Raw genomic sequence first — 14,594 nt, 5'->3', positions numbered from 1 at the left:
CAACCTCCTAATTTGTCATATCTTTTTCCTTCACTGTAATATATTTTTATTATACAGAGCTCAGGACAACATGCAAAAAAGCCACTTTTCTTTTCACTGCACAGTTGGTCTATTATGAGAGGATGGCACAGGCTCATGTTTGACCAGATGACCTGCTCTTATACAGTATGAAGGGAGAAACCTTCCCAATTCAGCAAAATGGGGGGTGTAAAATTGTCTGAGAGCATGATTTTAACTCACACAACTTATCAGAGTGCACACAGTGGTGGGAATTTTAATTTATTCCTGTAAGAAAACACTCAGAGACAGAGACAGTAAATAAAATCCAATCTTTACTCTGCGCATAGGGTCCAAGTTACATGCAAAAACAAGGACAAAGGTTTTTCTCCTTTGTCTGGATATATGTATGTGCAGAGCGCAACAAATGTACGCCCCCTTTGAATATTAATATTCCCATTGATCAATATTCAAAGACAATCCACCACTCTTCTCCTTACTACAGATTGTTTATTCATATCTCCCTCCTTCAAGGTACTGTCTATGCAGATACATGTTCTCATAACATTCCAGCATGATGTATACGCAGGGGCCTGTGCAATTAACTGCGCGTCTGAGAAATCTATCTTCTCTTGTTTTAACTCCCTATTTCCAGGAAGATAATCCCCATGGTAGGTTCCGTAATGAGGTCTTATGTTTTTGGTTCTGCAGGCTCTCAGGCACCAAGACAAGATAATCCAGAACACACAGTTAATGGCCGTGGCCTTGGAGGCCCATGGTTCAGACAGGGAGAAACATCTCCACTCACAGTTACAGAAAATAATATTAATTAGCACAAAGCAAGTTATGGTACTTTAACAATTATGTATGATCTGGATCACTCCAGTATAAGCAACTAATAATAAGATAAGCAATTAATAATATAATAATCACATGAATATATAATTTCAACAACACAGTCCCTATTATTAGGTACAGCACTGAGGATTGTACTGTGTAGACCTATCTGGGTGCGGCCTGATTATGCACCATCTTGTGCTGTAGGGATGTAACTCATGACAGTCAGTACCAGAGCGACACCAACTGACAAACCAAAACCACCAAATATCATTTCAATAGCTTGACTTTTCTCAGGCAAGAACATTTTGCATTGCATTCCACACATTATCTTCTTGGTGACTTCATGAGAAATGTGGCTTGGGGGATCAGCCAGATGCAAGCTAGAGCGGTGGGGGTGTCAGGAAATAAACAAATAAATCAATGGAGACAAAGTGCATTTATAAAATAGCATACTAAGATTCTTTCAAAGAAAAGCACAAAAAAAGATATGAATGTTTAAGAAAAAAGGAGTGTTGCACAGTTTTTGTTGCAGGCATTGAATCAACTTCTTCCCCGAGCTGCTGTTTCTGAGAGGAAACTCTGACCACATGACAAGTTCCACAGAAAGGGCTGACACCTTCAGCAGGGCTGACACCTTCAGTCTGAGTAAAAAGGAAGGTCATTACATGCAGTTTGTGGAGTTGATTTACTCTGTTCAGTAGAATGGGGGAAGTGAGTATTGTGTATATTTGAACTGTTATTTAACTCAGACTACAAAATATTTCTGTCGAAAACTCTAGAAAGCTGCTTGTTTTTCAGAAAATAGCTTTGCATGTAGTCATGTTAGCTTAAATGCCAGCATAGCACAACAAAATGTAGTACAAGAACACTGGCAGGCATACAATGCATGCAAAGACGAGACTTTCCTTTGCAGGGCAATTTTTATTGTTGTTTCAGTTGCGCTACTATGTCAGACAACTATATTTATAATTGTAATATGGTTTGCGTAGTTGTATTTGATGGTCAATCATAATGACACTGACTTCGCAGCTGAGGTCTTTAATTTCAGACATAGGCATAGATCATTTGAATAAAGAGGCATTATATTATCATCTTTATTGGCTCCTTTCCTAATCCATTGTTTTTTTCCTATTTCGCCACAGACCAAAAGACCATGTCTGACCTGGATTTTAAAGGGTTTAATGACGGCTGTCCTTGGAATGCTTGCAGGTACTTCTAAAGCGCTTTTCATGATTTTTACTTTTAATGTACTGTGCAAAAGTCTTAGGCACATGTAGAAAATTCTGTAAAGCAAAGATGGTTTCAAGCATAATGTAATGAAAAGATTCTAAATATCAAAAATGTACTGTCAAATGTTTCTTTATGAAATGTTTGTAAACCTGAAATTTACTCTTTTCTACTGTAATGCAGACAACAAAAAACATCAAAGACCACATTTATATATGAAACTTCTAGAGTGTGTCAATATGTGATCTGTGAGGTCATTTCACAATTTTGATGCATATTATACACACATTCACATGACACATTTGATGTTTAATTTGATATACTTATCAAATTAAGGCTAAATTGTCTTAGAACCTCATTCTAATGACATACAGACAATTGCATCTGGGTATTGAGATAAGGTCTAAAAACTAAATAATAGAATAATAATAACCCATCAAAATCCACTAAAACTGAGTTAGCACCAGGACATCGTCTATGACACATGCTATTTCACGATTAAATTTTCAGAATAGGTCAGATGTGACAATACTGTAATAATGAAAATTGATAAATATGACCAAAATTTGCACATATCAGTCCTTTAAAATTGTTAAAATACACTTATAGAGCACTTATTCACCCACCTACTTATTCACACGATTCTGCAGACAGAAATGCCTTGTTCATGAGAACAATAACCACACATTACAACAATCGTGCAGATGCAGAAAAGCATCTCTGAACACACAACGCATCATAACTCTAAGTGGATAGGCTACAGCGGTAAAAGTCTAATAAATACCTAATAAAGTGCTCACTGAGTATTGAATTACTTGTGGTTCTTAATAGCATAATAATTTTATCTCCTCTTTGTTTTTTATCCCTCCCCCTCTCTCTTGAGAATTGTGTTTGTGCACCATGTACTGTATTGCTTAACACAAAAACCACAGTGTCAAAAATACAGACCTACTCTAGTGTGGTCTCAGCTATAACATGATAGTCTCCACACCAATCACATTCTGAGGCAGCCTTCTAAATATTTATTTAAAAGATTTAATTCAAAATGCATACATTTTACTATTAATAACACAATTTGCTAAATCAGCGATTAATTATTTAATGGCCATCTTTTCTTTAAGACCAGCCATGTGCAGATTACATGCAGATCATTTGCATTAGACAAGTTAATAATGAGGGTTCATGGCTTCCACAAAAGAATAAGTCTTTTTTTAGCTCTATGGCACAGAGCCATCGAGTGAAATTCATAGTTCAAATAGGTCAGGGAATATGTAATGTTCCTGTATTTGTCCTGTGTGTATTTATGTTTATTCTTGTTATTTATTCATTTTTGAAATTGGTTAATGTTTTCCATTACAGTTCTCATTTGTCATCCCCTGTTATGTCTGCGTCTGAATGTTTACCAGTCTAGTCACTCCCCTGTCTGAGTGTCCCACTATTTGGGTGGTTACAGTAGTTTTCGGGTTTTCAACATTTCTTCTAAAACTCGTGATTCTTACTTCCTGCTTTTTCTTGGTAGTTAAATGTTGTACGATTCTTACTAACTACTACTAATCTAGGTTTTGTACAGTACTAATCCGATTAATACACTTACTGTCTGTCTAACTAACTAACTAACAATCACTTTTATTGGGTAATTTAGAAATATTCACGTAACTAACTCACTAACGCAATCTCTTAGTATTTATGCACTGTTCTGTAACTCCGCCCCCTTTGCTATCGCTGATTACTCGTTTAGTTTCAGCGAAGTGTTCGCACCTGTCTCTAACTATCACTACGTCTTCAAACTATGCAAATGTCTACTCCCTAATCCGGAGCCGTATGTTTTACATGTTTTGTTACGTGCATCCAGTCCGTGTTTTCGTCTCCCTCCCGTTATTATGTTATTACCCTATTATGTTTCCCCACCTGTTGTCTATTTGTTTAGCCCACCTTTTTCCCAGCCCCGCCTAGATTGTCACCTTCCCTCATGTATTTAAACCTCAGTCTCTGCATTGTTCTTTGTCAGAACGTTGATCAGTTTTAGTGCCGAATACCTTGTAAGCCTAACTCTTGAGATTCTAGATAGACACGCCTTTGCCTCTTGATTTCCGAGCCTGCCTTGCCCTTTTGTTTTGTTTGCCTTTCTGGTTTTTGACATTCTGCTTTGTTTTCTGGTTTTGATTCTTGCCTTCATCCTCTTGTACTTTAGCCTTTTGATTTTCTGGATTTTTGACCCCCTCGCCAGTTTTCAACTCTTTTGCCTTCTGTTTTTGTCTTCGTATTGGATCTCTTGGCTACGGACTATTAAACACGATTTTTGGATTATCCTGTGGACTGCGTTTGGGTTCTCAGAGTGGTACATAACAGAATATGCATCACTAATGGTTGTAGACTTGGTCCTGCCAACTTATGTACACATTTGTGATCTAACCATATTTGCAACTGCTGAACTAGTCGCATGTATTCAAGGATCATGTGATGACGATGCCTGGTCTTCCCCAGCTGAGGTTGTTGCTGTCATCCAGCAGGTGGCAGTGCTGTGTGCTTTCCCGCCCTTGGAATGGTCTCATCGTTGATTGGATAATTGCTTAATGAGTTACCAATTTTCCTGACTGTTTGCACCTGAAAGGAGCCTGATAAATGGCTTCACCCAGAGGCTTGGGGGGGGGAGGTGATTTCTCACTCCGTGCTGGGCTGTTGGCTGACTTGGTCTTCCTTTGTTATTTTGGATTTCCACACCACCTGCACTCACATTCAAACACCTCTAAACTGATTCACTCTGACACGCATTCAGACAGAAACACAAGTATTGAAGTATTGATTGACTGCTTGAATGCCGGTCGTAACAAAATGGTGGCAGCGGTGGGATTGGTTTAATAGACAACTATTTGTCTGATCATTCCTATTGGTGATATCCACAAAGGATCTTCGTGTTTTACGCCCTGTTGAGGTGCTGGCAGACTGTCAGGAAAATCGTTCAGTTATCTTCAATAGGAAGGCTTCCTATTGTTATCAACCCCTGCACAACCAGCCTGCTCACAGTAAGTGGTACCTTATATATACCAATATACAAACATTGGCTTTTTGTGTGTTTTGCGTAAGATATTCCCTATTAGGATAGCGACAGCGTGTTTGTTTTGTTTCGTGGGGTCGGTTGAAGCATTGCTTGGGTGCCCTAATCGTGGTGCTCCTGGCAGGCTATCCACTGGCCTGTTTTGGTCACTATCGAGCTTGTGGATTAAAAGTCCCGCCGTAAACCACGGGGGGGGAGCTGTAGGTATATTGTGTGGGAAAATGGGAATAGCTTTGGAGACTCAAAAGCCGTACATGTGTGTATTGTGGAGTCGCAACTTGACTGTGTCGCAGGTTGCACTGTGAGATAAAAGGGTTGTCTGGGATGTAAAGTTTGTTCTTTCGTGCCGAGGTTGCCACCTAAAATAGTGCATAAGGATCCAAAAGTAAATGAATTTTTACTTTGTCCTTCTATAACCAGTTTCCATTTATTGGAAAGAATTGAATTGTTACTCGCAGAATTTTGGGGTGTGTCGTGGGTAGGAAAACTTAGGGTCTCTGCACTCCGAATATTATTGTGTCAAATTGCTGTAGATAAAGGATTGTTGGGAAAGATGGTGGATGTGGATGCTGCATTGCAAATAAAATTGGCTGAGGTTGGAGTTGGAAAAAGAAAAAAGGAAAGAACGTCAATTGGAGTTGGAATTGGAAAAAGAGAAATTACGAGTGTAGTTAGAGGGGGACAAGTTGGTCCTTGAACGAGAGAAACAAAGATTTGGCAAGATTTCATGAGTGGCAGTTCTCATTACCTGCTAGTGAACGGTCAATGCTCAATGAAAGTTTTACTGGAGCGCCTGGTCAAGAGAAGAGCAACATAACGCATAATTTGCGATTAGTTCCAAAATTCAATGAAAGGGATCCGGAAACATTTTTTCAGTTATTTGAAAGAGTGGCTAAATCCAGAAAATGGGAGGAGACTGACCAAATCTTGCTGCTGCAGTGTGTTCATTGGGAAGGCTCAAGAGGCATTAACTGCATTGGATAGTAATGTCTCGTCTTATAAAGAGGTGAAAGATGCGGTGTTAAAAGTCTATGAGCTTGTATCAGAAAGTTATAGGCAGAGATTCAGGAAATGGAAACGTGCTGATCAGCAAACGCATGTAGACTTTGTCAGAGAGTTAACAAATCACTTTACCCGGTGGTGTAAATCTTACGATGTTTTAACATTTGAATAACTCAGTGAATTGATCATTCTGGAGCAGTTCAAAAATTCTATTTCTGAGTCTGTGGCTACTTACATCAGTGAACGTGGCCCGAGTACTGCTGCCTCGGCCGCTGTATTGGCTGATTATGTTCGTACCCATAAAAACAATCACTCTGCTCTCCGATCTCAGCGTTTTGAGCAGCGAAAAACTTTCCCTTTTCGCCCTGGGGGGTGTGATTTCTCCCCACCTCGTTCTCACTCTGGTGGGAGTACTTCTGCCCCTGTAATCAGGTCTGTTCCTGGTACAGATGGTAAATGTGTTCCTACCCGTGTATGCGATGCTTGTGGTAATAAGGGTCACTGGCGAAACGAGTGTCCTATTTCCATAAGTCAGAAGCCTACTTCCGCTGTGCACACAAAGCCAATGGCTTTAGCTGTCTCTGAACGTTCACTTGCAACAGCTGCCTCTCATGTGGGGTTGTCAAAAAAAAAAAGAACTTTCCAATGCAGAAATCTTGGAAGCAGAGTATAGCCCTTTTATTTCTGATGGCTATGTTTCATTTGTAGGTGATCTCAGTAAAAAACCTGTGCGTGTGTTAAGAGACACTGGTGCTACTCAAACTTTAATTCTTTGTCATCTGTTGCCCTTTTCTGAGTCCTCTGCTACTGGGGAGAATGTCCTGGTTTGTGGTATTGGTCTAAATCCCAGGAGTGTACCTCTGCACAGGATTCATTTGGACTCTGATCTGGTGCGGGACGATGTGGTGGTTGCTGTCCGTCCCTCCTTGCTGGTGGAAGGAGTGGAAGTTATTCTTGGCAATGATCTAGCTGGTGGTAAGGTCTGGAAAAATGTTGAACCTGTGGTGGTTATACTGGATCCAGTTTCTTCTGGGGAGTTAGATGAACTCGCTAAACAACACCCTTCAGTGTTTCCTGCCTGTGCAGTGACACGCGCTATGGCTCGAGACCGCACCCAGCTAGAGTCAAGAGTGGAGCTTAGTACTGCCCAGGCAAAGCACTACTCACCCTCATGGCTCAATACCACAGATGTTTCTTCTCCTACCCCGCTAAAAGCTGAGGAGGTTAAGTTTTCCGAGCCACTGACATCTGTTTCCAGAGAGGAGGTCATAACTGAGCAAAAGAGTGATGGTACCTTAAAACCATTGTTCAGCATGGTCTGTCCGGAGGCTGAGTTAGAGAGTGCACCTTTGGGATATTATTTAAAAAACGGCTTGTTAATCAGAAGGTGGGCCTTTCATTTAGGTGTCTTGAAAGAGGAAGTCATTGATCAAATTGTAATCCCCAAAACGTTCAGAGAAATGGTGCTGGGGACCTCACATGAGAACATTGCTGGCCATTTGGGTGTGAAAAAAACGTACAACCGCATCTTACGGAATTTTTTCTGGCCGCGATTAAAGAGAGACTTTGCTGCGTTTTGTAAAACGTGTCATGTTTGCCAGTTGGCAGGGAAGTCTGCTCATAAAATACGTCCAGCTCCACTGTACCCTATTCCAGTAGTGGAAAAGCCATTCATGCATCTCCTAGTGGACTGTGTAGGCCCTCTTCCTCCATCTTGTCGTGGTAATAAGTATTTGTTGACTGTGTGTCAAAGTACCCATTATCCAATGGTTTATCCCCTACGCTCTATCAGAACAAAGCCAGTGTTGCGAGCCTTAAATAATTTCATTTCTATATTTGGGATTCCTGAGATTGTCCAAAGTGATCAGGGTACTAACTTTATGTCTGGTACATTTGCTTATGTTTTGAAACTTTTAAACATCAAACATAACATCTCGTCAGCTTACCATCCTGACAGTCAGGGGTCCTTGGAAAGATTTCATCAAACTTTAAAATCTATGTTGCGGGCCTATTGTGTAGAGTTGGCAATTGACTGGGAAGAGGGGTTACCATGGTTGCTCTTGGCAATTAGGGAAGTCGCCCAAGAAAGCACAGGCTTTTCTCCAAATGAACTGGTCTTTGGTCACACAGTTCGTGTTGGCTGATAGTTGGAAAACGGCTGACCCTTCCCCGAATGTGCTTGACTATGAGTGGTTTCAAGCTGAGGCTTTATCGAGCCTGTATCATGGCTCAGAAAAACCTGACTGTCTCAAGACAAAATGAAGCGTTTATTCGATCGCCACGCTGAAAACCGCCAGTTTCGGCCGGGGGATCAAGTTTTGGCGCTCGTGCCTGTTTTGGGATCTCCCTTTAAGGCAAAGTTTAGTGGTCCTTACTTGGTGGAAAAACGCCTTACTGATAAAAACTATCTGATTCAGACCCCTGATAGGAAAAAGAGAGTGCAGTTTTGCCACATTAATCTTTTAAAACCCTATTATTCTCCTCCTATGGGGGCAGTGAAGAAGGATGGGGAGGATGTTGAATGTAAATCTGTGCTCACAACTGTCTCTTTCTGACCAGGAAGTTGGAAATGGGGTGCTCGAGTCTGCTGTAGAGGAGGATTTCCAAATGCCCCCAGAGGTCGGTTGAATAATTCAGAAATGTTGCAGACCCTTAGTTCTCAGTTGAGTCACTTATTTCCTGCTCAGCGTTCGGACATTATTGAAGTAATTAAGTCGCACCTGTCTTTGTTTTCGGATGCACTCTCTAGAGCTCCCATCTAGTCTGTTGGTTTAATTTAAGTGCATGCTAGCTTAGGTATGCTCTGTATTGTGTTGCAGGGGTTTATGGTATGAACTGGTGCCTTGTTAATCTTTGGGTTTGGTGCCAGGGAGGGGGGCCTCTCTTGAGGAGGGGGATGTAACGACCATACCTGGTCTTCCCCAGTTGAGGTTGTTGCTGTCATCCAGCAGGTGGCAGTGCTGCGTGCTTTCCCTCCCTTGGAATGGTCTCATCGTTGATTGGATAATTGCTTAATGAGTTATCAATTTTCCTGACTGTTTGCAGCTGAAAGGAGCCTGATAAATGGCTTCACCCAGAGGCTTGGGGGGGAGGTGATTTCTCACTCCGTGCTGAGCTTTTGGCTGTTGGCTGTTGGCTGTTGGCTGTTGGCTGTTGGCTGTTGGCTGTTGGCTGTTGGCTGTTGGCTGTTGGCTGTTGGCTGTTGGCTGTGTCTTCCTTTGTTATTTTGGATTTCCACACTCCACCTGCACTCACACTCAAACACCCCTAAACTGATTCACTCTGACACGCATTCAGACAGAAACTATTGAAAAATAAAACTCTTGAAATATATTTTCCTTGTCTGGTCTCCATGTTTTGTTGTGACTGCTTGAATGCCGGTCGTAACAATCATCTTGAGGTTGATTGTATCAAATAATAAAAAATGAGTCCTGGACTGGTTACTCAAGTCTGGCCTCTTCTTTTGCAGCTGGGAAGACCATGTCATGCTCAGCAGAGAAGCTCAATATGCTCACACGACTAAGAGGGGACCCAGTCAACATCGACTGTCCTCTCCCTTTCGATCAAATTGAAGCTGTTTCTGTAACTTTGATGAGGTCAAAACACAGAAAAGTTTGCACCAAAACTTATAATAACAATCAATGGATGGGAAATTGTACCCGTTACAATATATCGTGGAATAATGAGACAAAAGCAATATATGCAAGTATACAACAGCTCCAGATAAATGACTCTGATATATACACCTGTGAAGTGTCTCAAATGTTTCCGCCCCAACAAAATAAAATGCAAAACACATCTCTTTGTGTAACAGGTAAGCAAAAATCATGTTCAATGAAACCACTACCTATTTGTCATTGATTTAATGGAGTTACATTTATCATTCTTAAAAAAACACAGAATAATTTGTTAAAGCTATTTTCACCATATTGTATATTCAGTACTACTAATGTAATCACACTGGTAGACCTTACAGTGGTGTTGAATATTATATGATCTGCCATGGTTAACCCACTCCCTGCTCCCTGCCTTGTCCTGTATGCAGCCCGTCCCACTGTGACTGTGTCCCAGGTGGAGGGGTCCAGTGGACCCCCACTGTTAGTCTGCGTTGCCCACAGCTTTTACCCAGGTAGAGTAGAGCTGGTGTGGCTTCGTGACGGACAGCACCTCAATGTCACGCCCACACTCTCTGCCAACATGGACGGCACCTTCAGTCTCAACACGTCCCTGTCTCTGTCTTCAGAGCAAGCTAAGGATGAGGTGTTCACCTGCTGGGTCAACCACTCCACTCTCAGCCAGCCCATCACTTTCAACTATACTCTATCTCTCAGTAGAGAGAAGAGACATATGCTCAAAGGTCTGTTCAAGTCAATTACTCAGTCTGCAGCACTTTAAAACATGTTTAAAACAGTATTATTATTAGTTTCCATGTGTCCTTCTGGAGACTGCAAATGTCATTTTGGAAAACTGTCTAGACATACGTAGATTAAAAAAACTATTCAGAATGCTCATTTCTGGTGATATTGTCCTCAAATTTTAAAGGGGTTTTGTCCAGTGTTGTGCCTTGGCTCCATTGTGTTTCTCAGCACACAAGCCACAGCTACAATAATCTGCATCCAGTCAAAAACAGAAAATCTTTTCAGTGAGAAAAAAACCAAAAACTCTTTCACTGCGTTTGAGCTTCTGTAATGGTTTCAGTAATATTTGGAGTAATTCTGACTCTTGGAAAACTAACCTCAAAGGGTTATCTTTCAAAAGAGACCAGGATTATTCCTGTAGTCAAAAGGGTTCAAGAATAGTAACTATTTTATTTGTTATTTTTAAGATTGTGTTAAGGAGTTAATCTCAAGTAAAAATTGGCATAAATATGTAACTTTTCTTCATTGCTCTTGTTGCAGATCTGCATATAATTTCAATAGTGTGTGGGACAGTCTTTGTTGGACTGATCATCGTTTTTGGACCTACCATCAGTAAGCTAATTTTTTTCTCTGAAATATCACATGTGGCTAATGTCTGATATATAAGTGTGTATATTCTTGTTTTGTGCAAAACTGTTAGGTCAAATATACTGAGGACAATATTGGGATTTTAAAGCAATACAGAAATAAAATGTATCCAAACTGCTCAACACACACATGCACACATGTTGTTACAAATTACTATTACTGTTTGAAATAACTATTTATTCATTCAATATTTACATATGATTGCTACAAAGTCCCATTTTCAGCAGCCATTACTCTAGTGTACTAACAACAGACTGTGGCCATGTCTGAAACTACTGTGTCCTCAAAATACTCTGCAGTCTGTAAGTATTTGGACAGTAGTACAATTTCTGGTCTGAAATTAAACAAACAATTTGAGGTTAAAGTGTATAGTCTTGATTCTAGGCTTTTAGTTTCCTGTGGAATCTGTTACTGGTCCTTAACCTGAGAACCAGAGTTGCATCAATGAAAGTCAAGGAAACCATTGACTGAGAAATAAAAAAAGGCTGAGAAATAAAAAGAAAACCGAGATTGAGACAAAACAATAGGCTTACCAAAACATTACATTGCATTGCATTATTGGCAGGCGCTCTTATCCAGAGCGGCATGCAGTTGATTAGTCTAAGCAGGAGACAATCCTCCTCTGGAGCAATGCAGGGTTAAGGGCCTTGCTCAAGGGCCCAATGGCTGTGCAGATCTTATTGTGGCTACACCAGGATTAGAACCACCGACCTTGCGTGTCCCAGTCATTTACCTTAACCACTACGCTACAGACCACCCCACAAACAAACAAACTACTCCGTCCAATCAGGCATTTGATTGAATCAGCAGATAACATGCTTCGGTACACATCCAAGTATTTAAGTATAAAAAGGTATGTAATTCCTACACAGATCGCATAATATGGATGTAAATACACACAAATTAAAGGTGACTGACAAATCTAGAGTACAGAGCTCTAGATACTTACAGACTGCACTGTACAGTATGTACGGTCTACTAAACATACTTTCTACTAAAATGTTATTTCATTGTAGTGTACTTTCATAAACATTTTCATGGTTTTGCTGAGTGCATTCATGAGGAGAATTTTCAAGAAGCCTATTAAGAACCTATGCACTTGTAAGTAACTTTGGATTAAAAGTGTCTGCCAAATGACTAAAATGTAAATGTAAATGTAGAAGTAAAATTTAGGAACTCCCAATCCTGCCTTTGAGCAAGGAAAGCATGAAATATAAAAGATCGACCTGTGGATCCAACTAATTTTCTAGATGCAAGAAGGGAAACTGAAATATCTTCTTTTTCTAGCCTATCCCAATGGGTGGAGCTAGGAATAGAAAAAGGAGCAAGGGAAAAAAAGAGTAGAAAAATAAGTGATTGGAATAAGTCCTAAATATTATTCTTAAAATGGTTAGTGTTCTCCAATCTCATGTTGTTTTTGAAGATCAGTTCACTTCAGAACTATTTATTCCTGACTGCATTCAAAATATATCCTTCATTTGTAACATATTAGTTCATGAACTGTGTGATTAGTTCATATTAGTTCATTGTCCAAGTCCAGACTCACCACATGCTTTTTGTTTTTCAGAAAAGGTTTGTCACTCTGCTCAAGAAAGAACAACTGATAGTGCTTCTCCTGAATCACCTTCAACAACAGCCAGTGAGATTTACTCCACACTAGGAAACCACCAGCCAGTCCAGCTGTAAAAAAATCCAGCCGGAGGATACCCAGCTCTCTGTTAACTCTCAACATTCAAGTTAATAGAGAAAAGAACAGAAATAGTGTTTTAACTTTAGACTCAAAGACCTTGTGTTCTCTAACGAGTCAACAAGCTCATGTCTCAACTTTGGAAAAGCAATCAACTATATGGGCAAGCTTGGTTTACTCAGTATTGACGATTAGTATTCATCCCAACTGCTGGATTAATTTACAGCCTGCAACAACCACCAGAACGTTATTTAAGCTACATACCAATGTAATCTCTTCCACTCCTACATACTGTACATCATGCTAATTCATTTTATCTTACCCTTTTTGTGTGCAAGATTTAAAAATATTTCTTGAGAATTTTTTAATTAACACATACACTCAGTGATTACTTTATTAGGTCTATCTGTACCTAATGCAAATATTTAATCACCCAATCATGTGGCAGCAAGTAAATTCATAAAATCAGAATGGGGAAGAAATGTGATCTAAGTTGACCGTGAAATGATTGTTGGTGCCAGACAGGGTGGATTGAGTATCTCAGAAAATGCCCATCTCCTGGGATTTTCACACAGTCTCTAGAGTTTGCAAAGAATGGTAAGAAAAACATCCAGTGAGCAGCAGTTCTGAGAGCAGAAACATGTTGTTAATGGGAGAGGTCAGAGGAGAAGGGCCAGACTCGTCAAAGCTGACAGGAAGGTGACAGTAGTGCAAATAGCCATGCATTACAATAGTGGTATGCATTAAATTACATGACATTATTGGCATTTGGCAGACACTCTTATCCAGAGCGACGTACACTTGATTAGAATAAGCAGGAGACAATCCTCCCCTGGAGCAATGTAGGGTTAAGGGCCTTGCTCAAGGGCCCAACGGCTGTGCGGATCTTATTGTGGCTACACTGGGATTCGAACCATCTCTTAACACACAACGTGTCAAACCTCTAAGTGGATAGGTTACAGCAGCAGACTAAAGACTAACAAAATAAGCAAACGAGCCAAATTCATTTCAAGCCCTATAGCCTTTTCCATGTCAATTCAACACACTTTCGGATCGCATCGTCACAGACTTCAATGGGATTTGGCATATTGATTTGAGCCCTATGAAAGCAACAGTCTTGCATTTAAAGAAGTATTTTTATGGTTTGGAAACAATTTGTTTTCTTTGTGTAAGGGTCATTTTCTTAATTGATTCTTAATTGACAATGTGTGTTAACATGACGATGATCATGGGGTTAAAAATAACCTTTTTTAACCACTTTCTGAATTAAGTACTTACTTGGAGTCTTTCTCTGTCTCCCAGCAGACAGCCTTTGACCATAATGTCTCTGCTTCTTTGGAAGGGGGTAGCTAGCACATTCTGATTTTATAGCATGGTCAACAAGGGGTATTCAGATGACAAAATACTGATAAATGTTAGTGGCCAGCTTCATGTCTTTTTGTTTTGCTAAAGCCTCCCCTTCTGGAAAAGTGTGTATAATATGCGGATTCAAATCAGAAAGCTGATAATCATTCTCACTTTCTGTCATTTCTTTGCAAATAAATAAAGTTAATTCAAGCATAGCTATCGTTATCTGTTTCATCAGAGGATGCTCACCTGTGAAATGTTAAAAAGGGCATTTTTCCCTAACACTTGTATGCAGGTGATTATTGTATACAGCTGTAAATATGTACTTGTCACACATGTGACCTACTGTGTTCACATTCCATTTAAGATGACCCATTTGTGCAGCTAAGCAACCATTCCCCACTGCCAAAGTCTGGTGAAGTGTGCACTCGTG

General features: G+C 40.2%; 1 gene segment (V, D, J or C); it reads left to right on the top strand.

The window, feature by feature from the left end:
* Positions 1 to 1,446: 1,446 nt before the first annotated feature.
* Positions 1,447 to 14,371, top strand: LOC133133836 (Ig heavy chain C region-like). The segment is given in 6 exon segments: positions 1,447 to 1,548; positions 1,980 to 2,046; positions 9,591 to 9,935; positions 10,167 to 10,478; positions 11,020 to 11,091; positions 12,695 to 14,371. Coding segments are annotated over 6 exon segments (924 nt in total).
* The last annotated feature ends 223 nt before the right edge of the window (positions 14,372 to 14,594 follow it).

The sequence above is a fragment of the Conger conger genome, chromosome 7 (assembly GCF_963514075.1).
Source record: "Conger conger chromosome 7, fConCon1.1, whole genome shotgun sequence".
Lineage (NCBI taxonomy): Eukaryota > Metazoa > Chordata > Actinopteri > Anguilliformes > Congridae > Conger > Conger conger.
This window is presented reverse-complemented; position numbering and strand designations above follow the sequence as displayed.